The 22,581-nt window shown below is 42.7% G+C and overlaps 1 protein-coding gene across 2 annotated transcripts in view; it reads left to right on the top strand.

Annotated features, from left to right (window-relative positions):
• The window catches only part of tmeff2a (transmembrane protein with EGF-like and two follistatin-like domains 2a), a 162,341-nt gene that overhangs the window by 138,053 nt on the left and 1,707 nt on the right, over nucleotides 1-22,581 (top strand). Inside the window, exons 6-9 of one of the 2 annotated variants that reach the window (XM_074658193.1) lie at nucleotides 8,176-8,324; nucleotides 11,129-11,176; nucleotides 11,463-11,598; nucleotides 18,614-18,772. In XM_074658193.1, coding sequence (XP_074514294.1) covers nucleotides 8,176-8,324; nucleotides 11,129-11,176; nucleotides 11,463-11,598; nucleotides 18,614-18,772 — 492 coding nt within the window. The remainder of the gene's footprint in view (nucleotides 1-8,175; nucleotides 8,325-11,128; nucleotides 11,177-11,462; nucleotides 11,599-18,613; nucleotides 18,773-22,581) is intronic. The other variant, XM_074658194.1, reaches the window with a different exon arrangement.

The following is a 22,581-nucleotide window of genomic DNA, read 5'->3' as shown; positions in this document are numbered from 1 at the left end:
ATCGTTTTGTGACTCTTTGTGGTTGTTTTACATCTCTTTGATGTCGTTTTGTGACTCCTTGTAGTCATTTGATTGCCTTTCCAACAAGAACTGTTAACAGTTACTTCAAACAGAGGCTCCAACCTCCTGACCCATTGGGCCCTTGGGTCTGTACCGGGAGGCCCGTTCAGTTATCCATGCATGACTACTGAACTCACAATGTTTAATGCCACCAAGCACTGCCATGTTAATATGTTGTGTGTGTGTGCGTGTGTGTGTGTGTGTGTATGCATGCGTGCGTGCGTGTATTCTTCAGCCTCCAATCATTTCTATATGTATATACATATCTATCCTCTCTTCTTTCTTTCTCCCTTTTTATTTCTGTTTCAACATTGTTGATTTGTTCTCTCTCTCTCTTCCTCTCTCTCTCTTCCTCTCTCTCTCTCTTCCTCTCTCTCTCCCTGTCTGCCTATTTCTCTCTCACTCATTTTTTCAAAGGATTACAGTGAAACTTGAGGCGAAGGATTATGAAAATCAATGCTATGTTCAGTTGCAATAAGGTTTGCTGCTAAGGATTTGTACACAACATGAGGCAGTCAGTGGATGTGTTTGCCTCAGCGACTGTGTGTGGACGTTACAATGTCCTACAAAGTTCACATACAAATATTTGGACATCACAATTGATGAAAATTGATCGTCTTTTAAGGAAATTGAAATTAAAATTGGGCTTTTTTTGGGAACAAATGCTATTTGTCCTTTAATGCCAGGAAAGGGTTTGTTGCTGCGACTTCCTTGTCTCTCCTGAACTATGGGGACATTCTGGGGTCCCCCAGAATGTCCTGTACAGAATTCTGTACAGAAACGCTTCAGCTCACTCTCGTCATCTGTTGGACGCTGTCTATGACGAAGCTCTGAGGTTCATAACCGGTTGTAAACATCTCATACACCATTGTACTCTGTATTCTTTAGTCAACTAGTCATCATTATCCATGCGCAGAACTTTGTACTGGTATAACGTTATCCATAAATCTACCCTTGGACTGCCGGCTAAACCAGTGGTTTAAACTGGTTATAGTATTTGAAACTTCTGTCTTTTATTATCCTTTATTCTTTTAAAGAACTACTGTCTCACACTCCACATGTGATTTTAAGCATGTTCATGCATGAGTGTATGTACGATCCATGTTTTATGCGTGTATGTACGTACATTGTTACTTTGGTATGTTGTGTGATGCAGTGGCTCGGAGTCCAAGACAATCTTATCTTATCTTATCTTATCTTATCTTATCTTATCTTATCTTATCTTATCTTATCTTATCTTATCTGTTCTGTTCTGTTCTGTTCGTGTCCCGTGTGAAACCAGAAGTCAACGTTGATTTAGTAGTTTTGTTGCATAATCCTAACTAAATTGTCTCTTGTGAATACGGAAGTTTATTTTGAAAAGACTTTATGCATGTGACGAGCATAAAATGACACGTCTTGCTGGACATTCATAGGACAACGCATGAAAAATAAGGATATTTTATATTATAAGATATAATAGGAACAGTTGTAGGAGGACAAGTTGCTTGTGTTCTATCTTGTCTTTATATGAATATCATGTCTCTGTAACTTTGTGTCCTATTGCTGTTGTCTTAACCAGGTCTTTCTTGATAATGAGACCCCGTGTCCCAATGAGATTACCTGTCTAAATAGAAAAAAATTAATATACAGTGTGCCTGTGTGTGTGCGTGTGTGTGTGTGTGTGTGTGTGTGTGTGTGTGCGCGTGTGTGTGTGTGTGTGTGTGTGTGTGTGTGGTGTGTGTGTGTGCGTGCGTGTGCGTGTGTGTGTGTGTGTGTGTGTTTACATGTGTGTAAGTGGCCTTTTCAGTTGGGAGCCAGCAGACAGTCTGGGGGCGGGGAGGCTTGATGGGAGGGAAATAATTGCAGGGAACTAATCAATACGACACATCCTGCTAAGAAAGTACCCTCACGCACATGTGACACACACACACACACACACACACACACACACATTCACACACACTCCGATATGTACAGTGCACACATTCACACACACCACTAACACGTCTTTGTGCCTCTCAGCACAATGTGTGAAGGAATGATTTGGTATGTGTGAGAGAAAAAGGGGGGAAAACAAGGTTTATCACAAAGCGATTGCTGTCTGGTGCATGTATATGGCTGTTAGTGCACGGCTGTCTGCAGGTGTTTGAGTGTGTGTGTGCGAGTAGCATTAGGATGTGTTGACGCACTGCAGTCTAGTGGTATAGTGCCTATTGTGGAGAAAGTGAGAGGCCTCATTAAAAATGTATGAAGCCCAGACATCAGCCACCGAGCAACAGCGGCCTCTCGGGATGGTCCGAGACCCTGAAAGCTCTTCTAGGATGGGAGGCTGTGGGGGGGTAATGTGCATGTATGCATGCACATGTGTGCCGTGTTAAGACTATACTCCCTATGTGTGGAAATTTCATTTTAGCTCAGCAGCTCTTAAGATTTTTTTTGACTTTGATTCTTAGTTCCTCATAATTCTTCTCACTGCTTCCTTTCATGATAAAACTATTCTCATTTAGATCGTTTTTATGATAACGCAGACACTTTAATTATGACTCTAATCTTGTCTTGAGGGTGGCTATTGCAAAATTAGAGTCTGTGTTTTATAATCTTTAAAGGTTTACTCAAATTACAAAGAAAAAAAAATCTTGCTTGCCTCTCGTGGCATCTAGCCCTGCAGATAATGTTGGCTATAACTGTGTGCTATCTGCATGCACCTGAATACAATGGAATTATTGGTGTGTATCTAACCCTCTAACACTTGTCTACATACTCTGTCCATGATCCAATACAAAAAAATGCTACTACATTTGTACCAATACAATACACTGTGATTACAAGCCAATTCAGCCCAATACAAAAGTTTTGATACTTTTACTCTTTCAAAAACGTTCATAATCTGTAACGAAAAGAGAAAAGTATTTTCTTTACTTTATTTCTTTTCTTTTTATATCAAATACGGAACGAGAAATACTCCAGGAAATGATGTCACAGCAACACCAGTAAACATGGGGAGTGAAACACTGGAAACACTTAGCTCTTGCTTAAATGCTGCCAAACGGGTATTGTTTACATCTAACCAGGTCAGCATCCTGAATTTAGTATTTTTAACAATGCTATACAGTCATGGGCCCTATTTCAACATTGTATCATTATCAATAATTTAGGGTGTGTCCAGCTCCACTTTTGCTAGTTCAATGGCACAGAATGTTGGTGCAAAGTAAGGCACTAGAAGCAAAGTGTTGTATTTAGTTTCTTAATTAATCATAAGTGTGTTTTGTGCGTCAAAGTTAACGCGATAATGCAAAATTGTTTTAGCGTCCACTAATTTCTTTAACGCAATCAGTCTTTCTGAGGTGGTAGCGCGCTCAGTTTTAAAGCTACTATGATGATATGGCATCATATGAAACTAACTTCCTGATGAATCCATCAGCACCAACCATGTCATACTAGCTTGTAGTGAAGGAGGTTAAGTAACGCTCCAAACTTACACTAAATGTTGGCGAGGAAAAACTGACATGGCCATTTTCAAAGGGGTCCCTTGACCTCTGATCTCCAGGTCAGTGAATGTAAATGGGTTCTATGGGTACCCACGAGTCTCCCCTTTACAGACATGCCAACTTTATGATAATCACATGCAGTTTGGGGCAAGTCATAGTCAAGTCAGCACACTGACACACTGACAGCTGTTGTTGCCTGTTGGGCTGCAGTTTGCCATGTTATGATTGGAGCATATTGTTTTATGCTAAATGCAGTACCTGTGAGGGTTTCTGGACAATATCTGTCATTATTTTGTGTTATTAATTGATTTACAATAATAAATATATACATATATCTTTCATAAAGCAGCATATTTGTCCACTCCCATGTTGATAAGAGTATTAAATACTTGACTAATCTCCCTTTAAGGTATATTGTGAACAGAATGTGTGATTAATTTGCAATTAATGGCAATTAACTATGGACAATCATGCAATTAATTGTGATTAAATATTTGAATCGATTGACAGCCCTTGTTGCAAGATGTTTATTTCCACCAGTACATTTTATGATACCACTGCGTGTTGCATTCTGAAAATTCAATGTGAATATTTCAGGCAGTATTGTATAGGGTAGAGTCTGACATATCTTTTAGTTTAGAGTGAGACAGTGTTGAAAAGATAGTTTTTTCTTTAAATTTTTGCCCCAAGTGTCACAAAGAGTTTGTGTTAGATCTGTGGTTGGGTATCAATGTAGTCATATCTCTGATTCTCTTCATCTTGACACCCATAATTGGGAAGCGAATGGGAATTCATTCACGCATAAAAGAAAAATCAACAGTAAAATATCTTTCCACAAACCGTATCCTCACCTCTCTGGATAATACACACAACGTGCTGTCAACTGTTTTCTTCGGGACTATTTCTCCATTTGGAATGAAAACTGTTGACAGCGAGTGAAGATTGAGAGGGATTATTTTTGTCTCTGTGTTGTTTTTTAGGAAAAACCTACTCATTGTGCCTTTAAATCACGGTGCCACAGTCTCACCGTGTAACCCTCTGCAGTGGCAGGTCATTCAGGGCTGCGTCGGCTCACCTGCAGTGTCATGAAGGATTTTGGATACAACTGTGTTTTCTCTGATGCATAACGAAGCCTTTCTTCACATCATTCTTACTTTGCTGATCCATCATTACAACAGTAGCTGAGCACTGCCACGCTTTGCTGCACGGGGTTTCAATCAACATCAATGTCAGCAGTACGAATCATCATGGCTGATTGAGAAGGTGTCTGCGTGTGTGTGTGGGCGCACGGTTATGTGTTGGCGGGCTCCCACGTGGGCGCATATGCAAATGCAGCTGTAAGACAGCTGAATGCCTGTGCTTTACTGAGAGCCTGGCACCAGGGGAAAATGAAAAGACCAGGAGAATAATGACAGATTTATAATTACAGAATCTAGCGTTCAGCGCCACTCAGCAGCAACTGTCTGGGGAAGGCAATCTGGGTGTAATTTCTGCTGATCAGGCCTGCCACACACTTAAGGGTCACACTACAGGTATGCCAAAATACGCGCACACAAGCAAACGTTTATGCACATGCACGCAGGTGTATGTGCTGACTCTCTCTCTCTCTCTCTCTCTCTCCGTCATTTGTGCAGATGTCGCACACACCGTGGAGCCCACACAGACTCTCACACACAGAGACAAACACAGAACGTCTCGCACTTAAATTTCCCCGAAAATTGTGGTGCGACAGCAAATTGCCCGGTTAATTTGCGAGAGCTAAAAGCAATCTAGTAAGCGTCTGAGTCACTGAGAAATGAATGCATCAGTCTGCCACAAAAACACACCAGAAATATCCGCTTTATGGGAGGAAGTAACTGATTCAATATACAGAGAAGAAAAAGCATATGGGGGTGTAAGCAGCTATTTGCCAAAGACAAAAAAAACGAACACACTTTGAATTTTAGTCAGTTATATGGAAAAGCTTTTCCAAACTTTAAATCAAACAACTTGCACTTAAAGTAATCATCAGCTGCAAGCAGTAAATGTATTCATTTTAAAGTGGCAACAGGCAGTGGTAGGCTATCATTGTAAAGAAAGATATAATAGAATATAGTAGGCTAAGTTTCACCACTGCTCATTTTAAAAAGGTCACTGCAAAAAAAAAACGGTTCGTTGTTGAGTTTATTAAACGTATCATAGATGTTTGTCAAAGAGTACAGAAGCAAAGAGACAAAAACTCTGCTGCTTTTTTGTCAACAGCCGCTAGATGGCGCTGTACATCTGAGGATAATTTTTTTCGAGGTAAATCGTCGAAAAAACGAACACTTAAACATCCCTCATTTAAATCATTATGTCCTAAAAGTTGTAAAATGAACTAACAGCCAAATTCAGAGTTATTTTCTTCGGCATAATGAACGGTCATCAGACCCACGGGACACGCTCATATGACATATCGGGTTCAGCCAGCTTCCTGCTAGCTGTATGTGGCTAGCAGAAAAACTAACCAATCCACGTACTTCCTGAAGTACACTTCAATGTAGTGCACTGTGTGCACTCTGTACTAACTTGAGTAGTGCGTAAATTTCACTGAGGTAGGGTCGTCTCAAATCGAATACTCTGCGGCGCACTGACCGGAAATGACGATCGCAACATTTCACCGCGGCTCGCTACCCGCCAAAATATCTTCTTCTTCTTCTAGGGGTTTTACGGCAGCTGGCATCCTTTGTGTTGCACTGCTGCCTCCTTCAGGTTTTACCCGTCAACTACCGCTGAAATATCTGCCTGCTTTGTTGAAGAAAAAAATGAAAGCAGAGTGGAAATTACGTTTCCAACGTCGTCGCCTACGTCTACGATGTTTCCTATTTTTGGCTGAAAATGCACCGGTATGTTTACGTATTGTAATGTTTTATTCTGTTATCTACATATGTTTGAATAGTGGTCGTGGCTCCGCCCCTTCCGCTACTTAGCCAAGATGGCGACAGTTGAGTGTGGAAAGTGTCCAGCGTTCCACACTCAACGATCTGACCGTTTTGAGTACAACATCCGGGTACTTTGAGTGCGCTGCATTTTGCCGTACTTCCCAGTGTGAACGCACTTATGCACTCAAAAAAAGTGTAAGTACAGAAGTACGCGGATTGGAACACACCACTGGTTAGTTTTCTGCTAGCGGTAGCTAGCGGTGTTGTTAGCAACATGTCTACCACTATCAGCCTGGCTGCTGTCCAAAGCAAGGATCAACCGTAGGAATCCCAGTTTGAACAGAGCTATAAAGGTCCTGACACAACAAGCCGACTTTGGGGCCTTTGGTGAGCGTCTGTCGGCCTAGCTTTTGCGGTGTATCCTGCACCGTCGGCTCTAGTCTGCCCTTGTCAGAGGCTTTTCGGACGATTCAGCATGTTGAATCGGCGGCGGAGCTAGTTGGTGAGAGAAATCACTCTGATTTGATGTTCAGTTTAAGCAAATCAGTGCAGGAGAAGAGAAACGGAAGTAAGGAAAGCAAGCCAACGAGTAAAGTCAAGAGGGCACACACAGAAGGCTCTTCTGTACGTATGTGCTAACTGGCCGTCGGCTGTAGTCTTTGCAGTGTGTTCACATGCAACTTGTCATTCAAGACAAAGACGACGTGAGGCGACGCAACAGTCGGCCTTCATCGCCACTAGTTCTTTGATGTCAGCGGGCAGAGTAAAATTAAAATTGAGGCTTCATTTTGCCAGCAGATCGCGACCCGGTGGCAGACAGAATTGTATAGTGAAAGCGAGGCTTATAGGGAACCAATCTAAACGCAGATGGTGTCGTTACTCTGCAGCCATTACATTGTGCAATCAACATTTACTTCATAATGATAAGTTAAAGCAAAAAACTTGCCACTTTAAGCTAATCAGGCTATCAGTGATTATAACTTGCTCGTGGAAACAAAAGAGAATTTCCATTTGGAGGTAATGTAGGCCACATTTTAGTGCTCAGCTGTGACAATAATACAGCAGACATGCCTGTGGCCTCCAAGCCGATGTTCTGCAGTCATCTTCATTGAGATCACTTTTTACAATTTCTCAACGGAGTGCGTTTTGTTGAAGGACATTAAAAAGACATGGTGTGATAGCAGAAACAAGCTGCACTGACTTTTTCCACCAAGCTGTTTCAGTGTGCACTATGATAGTATTAGCTTACAGGTTATTATTTTCCATTTAGGCTATTTTCAATGTTATCTAAAATACTTTGCATATCTGAAAGCTTTAGAATGGTGGCTGTTTTTTGTGTTACAGTTTCCTCTGCAACACAAAAACATCTTTGTTATCTACAATTCTTTCATTATTAATTGCATCCTGCGATTGTCAGAATACATCATCTGTCAATCAAGACCTCAGTGCAGCCTCTCTTTTTGCAATCCATTTGCTATTGTGTCAGACTGAATGTGCCACATCCCAGTTTGAACAGGATTACTATGCATGGTCCAGCGTCCTGACTGAGTGCAAAATGTACTGGGTTTTTTTTTGTCTCATTTTTAATCCCCCAACGGATTTCAGTCTGCGTCCCCAAACATACACAGAATAAAGATGCTCTCGCTTTCATTAATACTTCACATCTCATTTATCTTAGATCTTGACAGTGATAATAAATACAATACTAGGACGTCTAGACTCTAATGTGATTTCTTGCTCTGCAGGTGTGTTTGCAACATCGACTGTTCCCACATCAGCTTCAACCCGGTGTGTGCCTCAGACGGTCGTTCCTATGACAACCCCTGCCAGGTGAAGGAGGCGTCCTGTCAGAAGCAGGAACGCATCGAGGTCAAGTACCTGGGCCACTGCCAAGGTCAGACCCACGAACACAACACACACAGGCGTGCATACATTCACTCTAAAAGACACAACAACACCTTCACTCACACAGCGGACGCCGTCAATCTGACTGCCGGGGCAGGTGTTCACTTCAGGTTGAAGTGAGGCCATGGAGCCAAATGAGATAGCGTGCAGAGCTAAATGCAGACAGCAGGCCTCTATATCTCCCTGCAGCTGCACAACTCAACCACATTTCAGAATTACTGATATTTTCACTCAATCATATTTTGGAATAGTGTGCAAAGATAATCCCCAAATCCCACATAGGCTTCTCTGCTATGTATATTGATAATTTGACTGAATGTTAATCCCCCTTTTTAGTGTAGTATCTTTTATTTGGGTGCAGCATTTGTTTGTTCCAGGGATAAAGTTATTTTATTAATCTTTGTGGTTAAATCCCTAAACCGAGTCCTATTGCTAATTCATGTGGGAGAAGACAAAGGCATTTTTCTTTTGAATGTGTTTTTAATTGTATTTTATTTGAGGTCAGATCTACCAACATCTTTAGCTTTGCTTGTTTTGATTCATCTGCGCTACTATAAGATCTGTGTGGAGCCGTCATCAGGTGGAAAGAGAGGCAGAGACAATCCAGGGAGGTGTTCAAATCTCAATTGTAGCAGCTTTTATTGTGTGTGGGTACATCTGCGAGCATCTGATTGGCTCTGCATCCACCCGGGACCAACAGGACAATTGATCGAGATGTGAGAAGCAAGATGTAGGCTTTGAGAAGTAATGGGGAGTAAAGCAATCAGGGCTAACCAGCTCTGGAACACAAATAGAAATCTGTATTCCCCCACGTCACACCCTTTGGGTCGGACCACTCTGATCGATTTGATCACGGCTCCACGCATTCTGTTTCAATCAGGGGAAGAGGGGAGCGAAACAAATGTCAAGAAACTGAGGGATTTAGACCTGTGATAAAGTAGACCTCATGTTAGCCGGGATTCAAAGTGTCACCTTGATATTTAGATTGCTGGTTTATACTTTTTCCTAGGGGTGTCACGATTCCATTCGATTTTCGATTCAAACATGCCATTATTAGACTACGGAGTCTTGATTTGTAAAGGTCAACAGGTCATTGGTTTTATGCTCTGACAACTGTCATTTACATTTTCAAATTCTACTTTAAAAAGAAAACTGAACTCCTTTTTATTTAGAAAGTGTTTCAAAAATAAGACTACAACAGTCTGGGTTATAAAAAATTGAGCAAATCGCAACGCACGACCGCAGCTCCGGTTACACTGCACATGTAAGACCTGTGCCCCAGCCTTTCAATAGGCCTTGGTGTAAAATGCCACAGGCATATGCAAGGCCTATGGAAGGAGGCTGGGTCACGGGAGGACACGGGTCTTGGGGTATAGGGTATAACACATGCGCAGTGTAACTGAAGCTGCGGTCGTGCGTTGCGATTGGCTCAATTTCAGAGAGTGCAGGTCAGATTTTACAGCGCATGTGTTATACCCCCAAAGATATGAGGCGTTGATGAAGCGTGACCAAGCCTCTTTCAATAGGCCTTGGGCATATGCAGGAAGTGCCCTGAGTATTGTAGCAACAGGGACGGCCCACATTTCCCATCATGCCTGCCTAGTCCCGAGTGCTGGACTAGTAGTTAAAGGTTGCTGTTTTATGTTCCAAAATACAAATGTCACTTTTGTTAGTGTTTGTAATGTAATGTGTCTGTTCAGAACATGGTGGCTGATGTTAGTGATTGGGATGTTTGTGCTGGTTTATAGTTTGAACCATGAGTGACAAGGCTGTTACATTTCTTAGACGGAGCACAGAGAAGTAAAAATAATCAACGAAATAATCAATGTTTTCAATGGTCGAGATCGGAAGCTTATTTTGATTCAGTTCCGATATAGAATCGATAATATCGTGACACCCTTACTAATTTCCCCATGTGTCACTTGCCATATTATTGGGAAATAGCTTTACATTTAATTTTTCTTTTTCTGGAAATAGCCCTGCTTTCTACTGTAGCTCAGTAATCTAGAACAACATGATGCACTTGTGGCACCAGATGCTCATAAAATGACGTATTGTATCATTAAGACGTTGCGTTGTCATCGATGTGTGGTGCCAGGAAAGATTAAAGGAGGAAGAAAGAGGAGCGTTTTTGTAGCTGCAGTCTTGTTTAGTTTGTAGCGTCTCCCCTTTGAGCAGTCTCAAAATTAATTTAGTCTTATATTTGATTTTTCTTAAGTGGATGTCATACGTACAAGTCTCAAGGTTCTGATCTCACTGCTTTGTTTCTTTACCTGTAGTCTTCCTCTGGTGTACCAAGAGCCAATAAAAAAGAAAAATAAATAAGAAAAATAAGAAATAATTGCATCATAAACCTGGGAAATACTTTCACAGACTCAGTTTGAGGGAATAAATTCACGGACCACTGGAAGAAAAAAAAATCAATCGCAATAAAATGATAATGATTGGAAGGAGATTTTGTCTAGCCGTTGTGAAAAGAGGAATTCAATGCAGCGTCAATAAGGTGAACAAAAATGCATTATTCCCTCTGATCTTCTCCACCCGGCTCTGCTCCTTTCTACCTTTTGTTCAGTGCAATGCTTTAGGGGAGATGGTTTCTCACTTTTGAAGAGAATGGTTCACATAAATGCGCATTAACTTGACAGGTGCACACGCCAAGTGGACCCTTTGTTGAGATGATGATTCACATTCAGGCATCAGTTTGAACGCGTAACCCATAATGGAGGGGGCTGGAGCTGTAGGAGAGGTTGTGGTGACCTGAGATCAGTTTGAATGTGTTTTTGGCCTTTCTAGGCGACATCAAAGGCGGAGATGGACACTTCGCACGGACCGACCTCCCAGGTGAGTGCATGTGGAACGGTGGCCAAATAACATGTGCTGCCACTCAAAGCTGCATTAGTCCTGACTCTGTTCTGTTCACTTCCTTTTGTCTGTCGCTCTCACACTTTTCTCTCACTACATCCATTTCTATCCTTTTTACTTTAATTAGTAATCTCTTCCTCTCTTATTGAAACCTGTGTCTTTCTTGTACAGGACAGTAATGTATGTTCACAGATGGCCACAAGCACATGTTGCTGTCAGGATTTATGGATCGTGTGTGTCCGTGTGTGTGTTTGTGTTTACGCAGTTGAGGAGAAAGTGAAAGTGGATCCGAGGAACGAGCGGGCCCGCAACCTGTACATCCCCTGTCCTGATCACTACAAAAACTACTGCGTCCACGGAGAGTGTCAGTTCCCCAGTATCGTGGCCCAGCCCTCCTGCAGGTACACACATACAGTATTACTAGATTTGTGAGGACAAGGGATGAGTAACTATTATTAGGTATGCTGTTGTGTATCCATTTCTCCTCCATTGTTTTTGTTCAGCACTTGTACATGTAGGATGTGACGGTTGGTCGTTGTGGTATTTGTCCCGCCCCTCCTCCATTGTGATTGGACGGCTTGGTAAAAAGTGACACTGATGAGCGTAGCGTTTTACCCAAAGTTGAACATTTTTCAACTGATGGTGACCAGAAAAAAAAACACCAAGGGCGGCTGGTTAGCTCAGTCGGTAGAGCGAGCGCCCATGTATTGCCAAGGCTGTGTCCTAGCAGCGGTGGACCCGGGTTCGAATCCGGCCTGTGGTCCTTTCCGCATGTCATTCCTCTCTCTCCCCCTTTCCAACACTCTATCCACTGTCCTATCAATAAAATGCTTGAAAAATCTCTCCAAAAAAATAACTAAAAAAAAAAACACCAAATGTGCAGCGCAGAATACCGTGTCACTCTGTTGCCGTGGCGCTCTCATTGCAAAGATTTCAGAAAAAGAAACAATGTGAACATAGTGGTTGTGGTGGTTGCTTGCCGTCCCCTGCGGTTGACTTGTCAACAGGGCAGTATTGTGATATTGTGGTTATTGCGACAGCCCTAGGAATAGGGCCATAGACTGTATAGAAAGATGGACGACGTGTCTCCACTTCCTCCCACTGTACAAAAGTCAAGCCAAAATATCGGGAGCTGCCATCTTGAGATATTAACGTCCTTTGTAGCCAGAGTCTGCGCAGTAGTGATCGGGGGGGCTGAAGCCGCTGTAATGAGGTGCCGCCCACACCCCCATCCGAGCCAATCACAAACCGAACACGGCCGCAGCTTGTTAGCATGAGCCACCTAGCTGCTACGTTAGCACCACGGTAGCTCTACAACAACTAAGCATAATATCTCTATAAATACATTAATGATTAAACTGACACATGTTCTGTTTCACAGACTGGTGACGGTTATGGAAAGTTAATGTCAACAGTTAAACCCACAATATTTGAGTACAAGTTTAGGAAATTCCTTCTAAAAAGTTAGATGACAAAACAATATTTTCTAGATATGGTGTAATTTTAGCATAATATATTGAGTTGGGACTGTTGGTCATTAATTCATAATGAGTTGAATGGGTTTTTAATAGCTAGCAATCAATACGGCTATATTTGCAGTAGCTAATTATGGGCTACAGTGCATGGATTATTATGTAGCAATCAATTAAACTATATTCATCTTAGCTATCATTGGCTACAATGTCTGACATTGTAACTCTGTCTGTAGTGTGGCTATAAACAAGTCCTACATAAAGCAAGAGGACTCAGACCGGCTCTGTCTTTTCACCACAAATGTGATGATGCTCTCCCTCCCTAATCTGCCGACACCGAAAATGAAAGCGTGTAATGTAAAATGGCTAGTCAGTTAAAAATGTAGCAATAGAAGGCAAGTGCCGGACCCCATTTATTTTTTGAATCACACTTGTTTATCTTGCCAGTGTACTGAGAGGGGGAAGTGTTTGAGATCTGGCTGAAATTAATCTCATGTTGTATTTCTCACTGCTAAATGAGGATGTTGGTGTTTCCTTCCGCGCACATTATGATGTTGTTTCACAAGTTTCATTTTGATTTGGTAAGGATTTCATCTTGAGAACCCACACTTTGTTGCACCATCATCTGTCTGCCAGTGATAATACTTGGCTGTTAACACACCATCATGCTGCTGTCACCGTCATTGATGACTGACACCTCCAGTGTGTCATCAGCGAGTCAGAAGCTGTAAAAACAGTGTCAATTACAAGAGATCAACATAAGTACTGCTAACAATCTAGTACAGTTTTCAGCATTGGGACCAAACCCCTTAACAAAGCTGTTCTACTGTAATTGATGTTATATTAACAATGGAGGAAATTACTGATTACTTTTTAGCATCTTTCAGCTCATTGTTTCAGTTTTACTGCCTGCAACTTTACTGTTTTCATTCAGCCTCGCTGGGGCTGTCAGCGTGGCTTTCAGTTAAAAAGCTCTGATGAACCCACTGTACACTACTACCCAGCACCAAGCAGCAGACAGACAAAGTTTGCAACCAGCTGGTGAACGAGTGAAGCGTTTAGCACATAAAGAGCCAGATATTTCCCTCAGGAGCTGGTGTAGACCAAAACAGAGCTAAAAGATTTGTCGGGTGGCCAGAGACAACACTGGTTCTGCTGGATGTGTAAATATTTGGGCTGTCAACGTCAACGTGATAAAAACGCATAAATGCAAATTTGTTTTAACACCACAAATTTATTTTATGTATTAACACAACATTTTTAACTAACTTTCAGAGGTCATAGCGGGCTCTGTTTTAGAGCTAAAATTAAGATACTGGTATCGTATGAATATGGAATCATATGGAATCCATCTGTATCAACCATGTCATCTCCTCCTAGCGTCTTGAAGGAGACTAAATAACGCCCAAACTTACACTAAATTTTGGCGAGGAAAAACTGGCATGTCCATTTTCAAAGGGGTTCCTTGACCTCTGACCTCCAGATCAGTGAATGTAAATGGGTTATATGGGTACCCACAAGTCTCCCCTTTACAGATATGCCCACTTTATGATAATCACATGCAGTTTGGGGCAAGTCATAGTCAAGTCAGCACACTGACACACTGACAGCTGTTGTTGCCTGTTGGGCTGCAGTTTGACATGTTATGATTGGAGCATATTGTTTTATGCTAAATGCAGTACCTGTGAGGGTTTGATTGATTTCAAATAATAAATATATACATACATCTGCATAAAGCAGCATATCTGCCCACTACCATGTTGATAAGAGTATTAAATACTTGACAAATTTCACTTTAAGGTACATTTTGAAGAGATAAAAATGTGCTATTAATTTGCGAAAACTATGGACAATCATGCGATTAATCACGATTAAATATTTGAATCGATTGACAGCCCTAGTAAATACAGTCGACAACTGTTTGCTAACACATCAGCATATGGTGATAATGTCAGTGTTGTTTACAGTTCGTTACGTTGTTTCCCAGTGGCTAAAAAAATAGTTAATGCAGGTTTAACATGACCACTGCATGCCTGGTATTACTCAAAACCTTGACCTAACCCTAGTCCTAATTGTAGTCGTAATCCTAAACCATCCCCTTAAAGGATAATTACAGTTTAATTCCACCTTGGATGATCATTTTGAAGGCTTGGCCATCATTTTGGTTCTGATTACTTCTCACCAAACTGAGCTGAGATCTGTACGTAGTTCAATGGGGTACGAAGCTTGCTTGTTGCGAGAGGTTCCAAACAAACCTGTCTGGCCAGAACTTGTGTGTAATAATCCCTCACTGCAGATGAAAGTCAGTCAGTGAACTGTGATGGAGGCTCACCTTAAAGAGAAACAAGAAACAAAACTTAGAAACTCTTCTAAGTTTGGCCAACCTGGGACTTTGTTTCTTGCCCCGTCAGGCTTTCTTTTAGTCATTCCGTGCTCAGCAATGACTTTGGTGAATACAAATGTTATCCAAACCAATACAAACAATGGCTGGACAAAAATAAGATCCATAAATTGGATATATCCTATAAAGAAGCAAAGGGCAGCAAAATGTCCTCACGTCAGGGAATATTTTGGCCTCATAAGTATAGGACAACAAGAAAATGCAACAAACAACAAATGCAGACACACTTTGCACACATTATACACACACTTACAGAACAGCAGTCTCACAGCTGCACCTGGTAGCACACATACAGTACACACATATTCACATAAGCACACACAATGCACTTGAACACAGGCAGCACAGACATGCATTTACACAAAGGCACAATGAGGAATGATATTAAACCCACCACTCCCCCCCCCCCCCCCCTTCCCCCCCCCCCCCCCCCCACACACACACACACACACACACAGTGAATGTGCATGTGTGCCGCTCAGGTCTGCCATCTTTTACAGCCTGATAGTGTGGCAGCCAGGGGGTCTTGGTATCTCTCGCTCCCTCTATCTCTCTCCTTTCTCTCTAACCTCGCTCGTCCCAGCTCACCCAGCCAGACGTTCTTCATGCATACAGAGCAGTGCTCAGCAGAGAGGGAGTGTGAAAGGTCTCTGCTGCCCCCTACTGGTGGCAGGAATTGGAGGTTTTGCCCTACTGAGAAGGGAAGCACCGTGGTCTCTATGCGAGTGTGGAAACAGAGCACAAACTCCAAACAGAACAAGGTTGCAATGTTCATCTTACCCACTGTCAGGTCGAAGGGATAGAGAATGTGAAGGAGACTCTGTGTGTATGCTGGTACCAAACAAGGATATGCAGGTGTTGGTGGGTAACAACCTCCCCAGAGACAGCAGGAAAGCAGGGAAAGAAGAGGAGGTGGAGAGGGAAAGAGAGATTAAAAGGGGAACCATTTTAGCTCCTCTCTGAGGACAAAGATCATCTCCATTAGTCTCTCTCTCTCTCTCTCTCTCTCTCTGTGTGTGTGTGTGTGTGTGTGTGTGTCTGGCTCTCTCAGACTACGTCCACACTAAGCCGGCTAAATCTAAAAATACCAATTACATGTGAAAACCACAGACTGTATAAAATGTGGACGTAGTCTCCGTGGCGTCATCCAGTGGTTTCTGAAGAGCCGCTGTGAAGCTCAAAGAGGGCGGCTCCGGCCGTCGCCATCTTGGCAGCGACGACACAGCCTGGCTGCTTGTCAAAAAGTAAAAAAAGATCACGTCCTAATCTCTTCACATAACCACTTCTCCTTGACCTCGATGGAAAACGTCATGAGGTCAAGGAAAGAAGTGAAGGAGGATTCACAAGGACTTAGGAAAAGACAACTGTTGTATTAAGAGATCTGATTATAGTTCCACTAGGCTCCTTAATTATGATGCGAAGGCGGCGGATGTTAGTGACGCGGGTCTGCCGTGATGAAACTACAATGTTGCATAGATGTACTACAAAAGGTGCATGTTTGCCCCGTGCATTGTTAAATAGGTCTTTCAGTGTTGGCTGCTTCATCTGCGGTGTGTGAAAGAGAGATACCACAGGTCCTCCTCCTGCTGCTGGAACACTCTATCAACAGATAATAAAGGATCAGCTGACCTAACGTTACTTAGTCACTACCAGTCACCAAAGTTTATATGAATATTGAGTTAATTGTTGGAGTTATGGAGACATACATATGTGTAGGCTGTTCTACTCCTTTTCGTTGATCATTTGTTAATTGACTGTTTGCGATATGTTCACTGTTCGTGTTATTTGTTATTCTTGTTTAGTTTTTTACTGAAATAAATAGATAATTAAGAATAAAGTGAAACAAAATGGTTGTCACTGTCCGCTCACTATTTATCAACATTAATCCCAATTAGTGTATGAGTGTATGAAAATAATATGCAAGATAAGCATATAGTTTGTTTTCAGGAACGGCCGAATGGTGCGTCGCTTTAAATGCTGCGGCTGCAAGGAATTGTGGGATATTATTCTCTCCTTTCCTTTGGTAAAGGATGGTCCAGTGTATCCTATGCTAAAGGAGATAATAAAGGAAACATTGAAGCTCCTTTCCTCAGCATTTAGAGGATTCTAACAGCTCTTATCATGGCTGCTACTGAGGTACTTCCGGGTCATTTCACTCAGTTAGGAAACTTCCTGAGAGGAAAAGACTTTTGGACCGCAGCCCCTGACTCCCTACTAATCCAAAATGCGCAAAGAGGTGGATGGTGGGTGGAGCTTAGGCGACGTAGCAGAGCAGACAGCTAGCAGCTAGCGACCTGGTACGGCACCCACCTGTCACTCAAAGCGGCTACGTCCTCAACTATGCTCAACTTTAAGCCTTAATATAATTGAAACGGGTGTATAAACATTCACACCCTGTACAGTTGAACGGGGAAATTAGCTATTGAGACCAAAACCATTTTTTGTACCTGGCTGTTAACATGTTTATTGGTGCTGTAAAGTTTGGCATGTTAACATAGGGGTCTCTGGAGATTGACTCTTTTTTGGAGCCAGCCTCAAGTGGCTTCATTTCTCAGCACCGGAGGTCGCCGCTTGGTGAAAACGATGCACGTCCACAGTAGCTTCTTCAGGTTGTTTTTCTGAAATACCTGAACAATATGAAAACAGTCAAATCTTTTCTTCTTCATCCTCTTTTGGTCAACAAACAACTACTGTTGGTCGTAGCCAACATCTGTTACACAGTTGATATAGCCCAGTTACAGCTGTGATTTAACCAGGCAAAATGTGACACGGAGATGTCTATCAAATCACTATTTTATGATCGCAAAGTCAGAGCGTTTCAGTCAGAGGGTGAAAAGAGGTGCTGCAGCACAGCTGGTATGAGAAAAATAAAGCCTTTTTTGAACATTAAACCATGTAAACATGTTCTGATAGAAAGACAAAATACAAGTTTGCACCTGGAAATAAGCATAATAGGTCCTCTTTAAAATGAGTGATCGCAGCGTTTTGGAGGGGACAGAAAGTTGTCTTCTTTGCTATACTGTTTATCTTCACTAACAATAATCCACCGGCATCACAAACTTGTAGGAGAAAAGACAAGCAGCCTAAGACGGCCATCACAGTTCTGGCAGTTTCCATGTGGTATCTCCGTTGCTTCTGTAGACCCGGTTTTACACTTGTGTCTGTTCCGTAGTTACGCTGTAACCTCTGAACGCACAGCTGTAACTCCAGCTTTAGTGTGGACAGAGGCCCAAAACAAAGAGAAAATGACGATGAGTTTAGCTGCTTAGCGTCATCATGCTTAGCGTGAACGTACTCGCATTCTTCCCATTCCCCCCGCAAGCCTTATCGGTCATGTTCATCTAAACAGTCACAGCAAAGAAAAAACACCGTCGCTACACTGTCACACAAATGCATTGTTCCACCACAACGTCTTTACCAAACAGTTACTGACATCTCAATTAGAAACACAGAAATAATGAACCTGTCTCTCAGTGCAAAGAAATAATTATTTCTCTCTCTTCTCACTTTTGTGTGTGTGTGTGTGTGTGTGTGTGTTCTCAGCTGTCACTCGGGTTTCAGAGGCCCCCAGTGTGACATCAAAGAGTACAACGTGCTCTATGTGGTGCCAGGCTCTGGCAAACTGCACTATGTCCTCATCGCCTCTATCATCGGAGCCCTCCAGGTGGTCATCATCTGTGTGGTGGTGCTCTGCATTACCAGGTGAGTCACACACACACACACACGCACACGCACACACACACACACACACACACTCACAAACACACACACGCACACACACACATACACTAAGGGGGGGCGATATACCGGTTTCAGCGCCCATGTTATCAGTTTACAGCCTGGTAGAGCAGCGCGGCTGCCGGTGCTTAACTGCTGTGACCTCACGCGGAGCTGCTTCTGCAGCCCTCAACAGATCATTTCCACTTTTCTATTTTGGCTGAGAACTGCGCGCATCACACGATAAAAATAGGCGACACACGGCGAATCTCTAGATGAGCCGTCCGCAGCCGAGCCGCGCCGCTCACGGTCCATGTGTCTTCTGGACAGTACTGGTCCAACAGCGTACGCTGTATATTTAGTTCATGTGGGTTAAGATGTAAAAGGTTATGTCAGCTTTCGGTTTCTTCAAAGATGTAAATTCTTTTAAATGTGATGTGATTCCCAGTCTGGCTGTGATGAAAAGAGGTGAACAAAGCTTTAAAATAATAAACCAACAGTAAATCGGCCTTTGTGAAACATTTTTTTCCAAATATTCTTTATTGCTGAGATCCAGGTTTCGGCTACAGTTCACTCACAACTCAAAACAGCAGCATGTCTGTTATTATTAACTCTGAATGAATCACATTACATTTACATTATGAGGCAGGCTACTTCTCCCACAACACATGCAGGCCTAAACCTCATTTTCAAGCTTATTAGCTTGTTTTTTAAAAAATCCCTTTTAATTTTGTAATACCGTGATATGATACCGTCACCGCAAAAAACCCCAAAAATACAGTGATATAGATTTGAGGTGATATGCCCCACCCCTAACATACACACATGCAAACACAGCTTACTAATGAACCTGGCAGCAGTTGTTTCCATGTTGTCTGTATTTGGGAGTCACAAAGGGAGGCTGTGGAGCTCCTGAGCCTGGAGGAGAGCTGAAAGGTCACCTTGCTTGCACCGCAGAGAGAAAGTACTGTCACAGTCCCTGTAGACACACACACACACACACACCCACACACACACACATCAGAAAACATGCAGCATGTGTGTACAAGCACGGATACACAGAGATATCTGTGTAGGCAAGCATACACACTTGTGTTTGAACAGGCGTTTTGTATTCACAGTGATGGCCCACACACACACACACACACACACACACATATAGCCTGGGGCTTGTCTGCCTCCGGCTGACCTAAGCAATTTATGACATTTAATAAAAGATTTTAAAAGAGTTTTGGCCGAGACAAAACTGCTCCTCTGAGCAAAGGAGGGGAGGAGGACGGGGGACAAAATGAGAGAGCGAGCAGTTGTAAAGGGGCAAGGCGAGAGGGTAAGGGGAGAAGATAAAGAAGGAAAGAGAGAATTATAATACAGCCACTGTACCATTAATGTTTCCTGCTGCTCAGCGATATTTATTTAAAGCAAACAATATAAAAAGACTCAGCCTTGTAAAAGTCCACAATTCATCACACAGCTGTCACTTGTTACAGTGGCGTCTAGTGAATGAATGAATCTGTACAGACATACACTCACCAGCCACTTTATAAGGTACACCTTGCTAGTATCAGGTTGGACCCCCTTTTGCCTTCAGAACTTTCTTAATTCTTGATGACATAGATTCAACAAGGTGCTGGAAACATTCCAGTGGTTGCCAGGCTGCCAGGCATCAACTTCTGGTCGCCGAAACTGAAAATAAGGTCGCCATTTGTAATCACCACAGATGTCTGTAAACGCACGTGCATCGTTGTCTGGTTCCGTTCTGACTTTAAAGCCGGGTCGACATCAGAGAACTAGCGGCGATGAAGGCCACCAGTTGAGTCGCCTCATGTCACTTTTGTCTTTGCCAAAAAGTTTCACCTGAACACACTGCAAAGACTACAGCCAACGACCAACTAGCACGTACGTTCTGCTCCTGCGTGAGACGTTATAACTCTCCACACCAGCAGGCGGCGGTAGTCTGTATTCATCATTCAAAAAGGGAAACCAGAAGACCGAGGACGGCAGATATACAAGCTGTTGTTATGATACGTACATGAGACAAAGCGGCGTCTGCCGACCATTTTCACGCCACTCTCACTCACAACTTAGCTTCATTCCAGATGTTCATGTCACTGTGAAAATATCCGTGTGTTGGAACGATCAGATGAGATGAAGATGATACATGAGAAGAGCCTTCTGTGTTTTTCCTCTTACTTCCCTCACTTCTGTTTCTCTTCTCGTGCACTGATCCGTTTAAGCTGAACCACCAATAAGAGTGAATACTCTCACCAACGGGCGCAGCCGGCAATTCAACATGCTGAATCGGCCGAAAAACCTCCGACACGGGCAGACTAGAGCTGACGGTGCGGGACACACCGCAAAAACTAGGCCGACAGACGCTCACCGACGACCCCAAACTGTTCGACGCCCGCCGTCGGCTTAGTGTTTCAGGATTGTCAGCAATATTTAAATATCACTAATGCAACAAATATTTTAAAAGTATTTATTTTGGGGTGAACATCTGCTGCGTTTTGCTGTTTGCTGTCCCTATTTTCACTTATTTATTGTGTTAAAAAGTGGTTGCCACTGATGGCAATCAAAGGCCAAGAATTGGTTGCCAATTTTCTCAAAATGGTGAGATTTTGGTCCATACTGACATGACAGCACCACGCAGTGTCAGTAGATTGGTCGGCTGCACATCCATGATGCAAATCCCCGTTCCACCACATCCCAAAGGCGCTCTCTGTTGGATTGAGATCTGGTGACTGTGGAGATCATTTTGAGTTCAGTGAACTCACTTGCATCCGAAATTCCATACTAACATGCTATTTAGTGCGCTAAAGCGGTATGTGAGTTTTTTTTTGTATGTTTGAATCCTTAGTATGTAACCAATAGTACGCGATTGGCATACTATTTCTGATGAAATATTACAGTATGTAAATACTGGACACCAGTAGTGAAGACGACGTTCATAACAGACAGCGACGGGCAGCTCTGTAACATTAATAAGGCTTCAATTTAAGTGTAAGTATAAGATGCATTGAGTTGCTGCCATGTGATTGGCTGATTAGATATTTGCGCTAACAAGCAGTTGAACAGGTGTACCTAATAAAGTGGCCAATGAGTGTACATTTCAGTTGCCAGTGACTCACTCACCTCAGTGTCCTATCTCTGTTGGGCAGACTGAGCTGTAGTTCATGTTTCCACTTATTATATAGACCTGCCATTCACTTAAAGGACAAACAGGTGGGAGTGGAAAAGGTCATCTGGATCCCCCCCTCTCCCCCCTGTGTATAACATTCTGTCACGTGTTGGAAAAGGTCTGCTGGAAAGGGCTCCACTGTGAGATACCATGTTACCTCACAATTCTGTATCCTTCCTACTGGAGACACAGCTGTGAAAAAGAGCAGAACTAACAGGGCATTAGAGAGTTCTGGACATGGACTTTTATGTCCTGGGTTTGACTTCTCAGGCTACAAACAGGATGTTGAGCATGCCCAGGCTTAGAGGAAGACAGCAAGCACTACTCTGGGCTGAAAAAGTACTAAGTAAAGTGGGCATGTCTGTAAAGGGGAGACTCGTGGGTACCCATAGAACCCATTCACATATCTGGAGGTCAGAGGTCAAGGGACCCCTTTGAAAACGGCCATGCCAGTTTTTTCCCCGCCAAAATTTAGCGTAAGTTTGTAGCGTTATTCAACCTCCTTCACAATAGTACCAATGGATTCTTTAGGTTTTCTAGTTTCATATGATGCCAGTATCTTCACTCTAGCTTTAAAACTGAGCCGCTACAACCTAGAAATCAAAAGTTGCGTTAA

The sequence above is a fragment of the Sebastes fasciatus genome, chromosome 14, assembly GCF_043250625.1.
Source record: "Sebastes fasciatus isolate fSebFas1 chromosome 14, fSebFas1.pri, whole genome shotgun sequence".
Lineage (NCBI taxonomy): Eukaryota > Metazoa > Chordata > Actinopteri > Perciformes > Sebastidae > Sebastes > Sebastes fasciatus.
The sequence above is the reverse complement of the archived record's forward strand: the minus strand, read 5'-3'. Positions and strand labels throughout refer to the sequence as shown.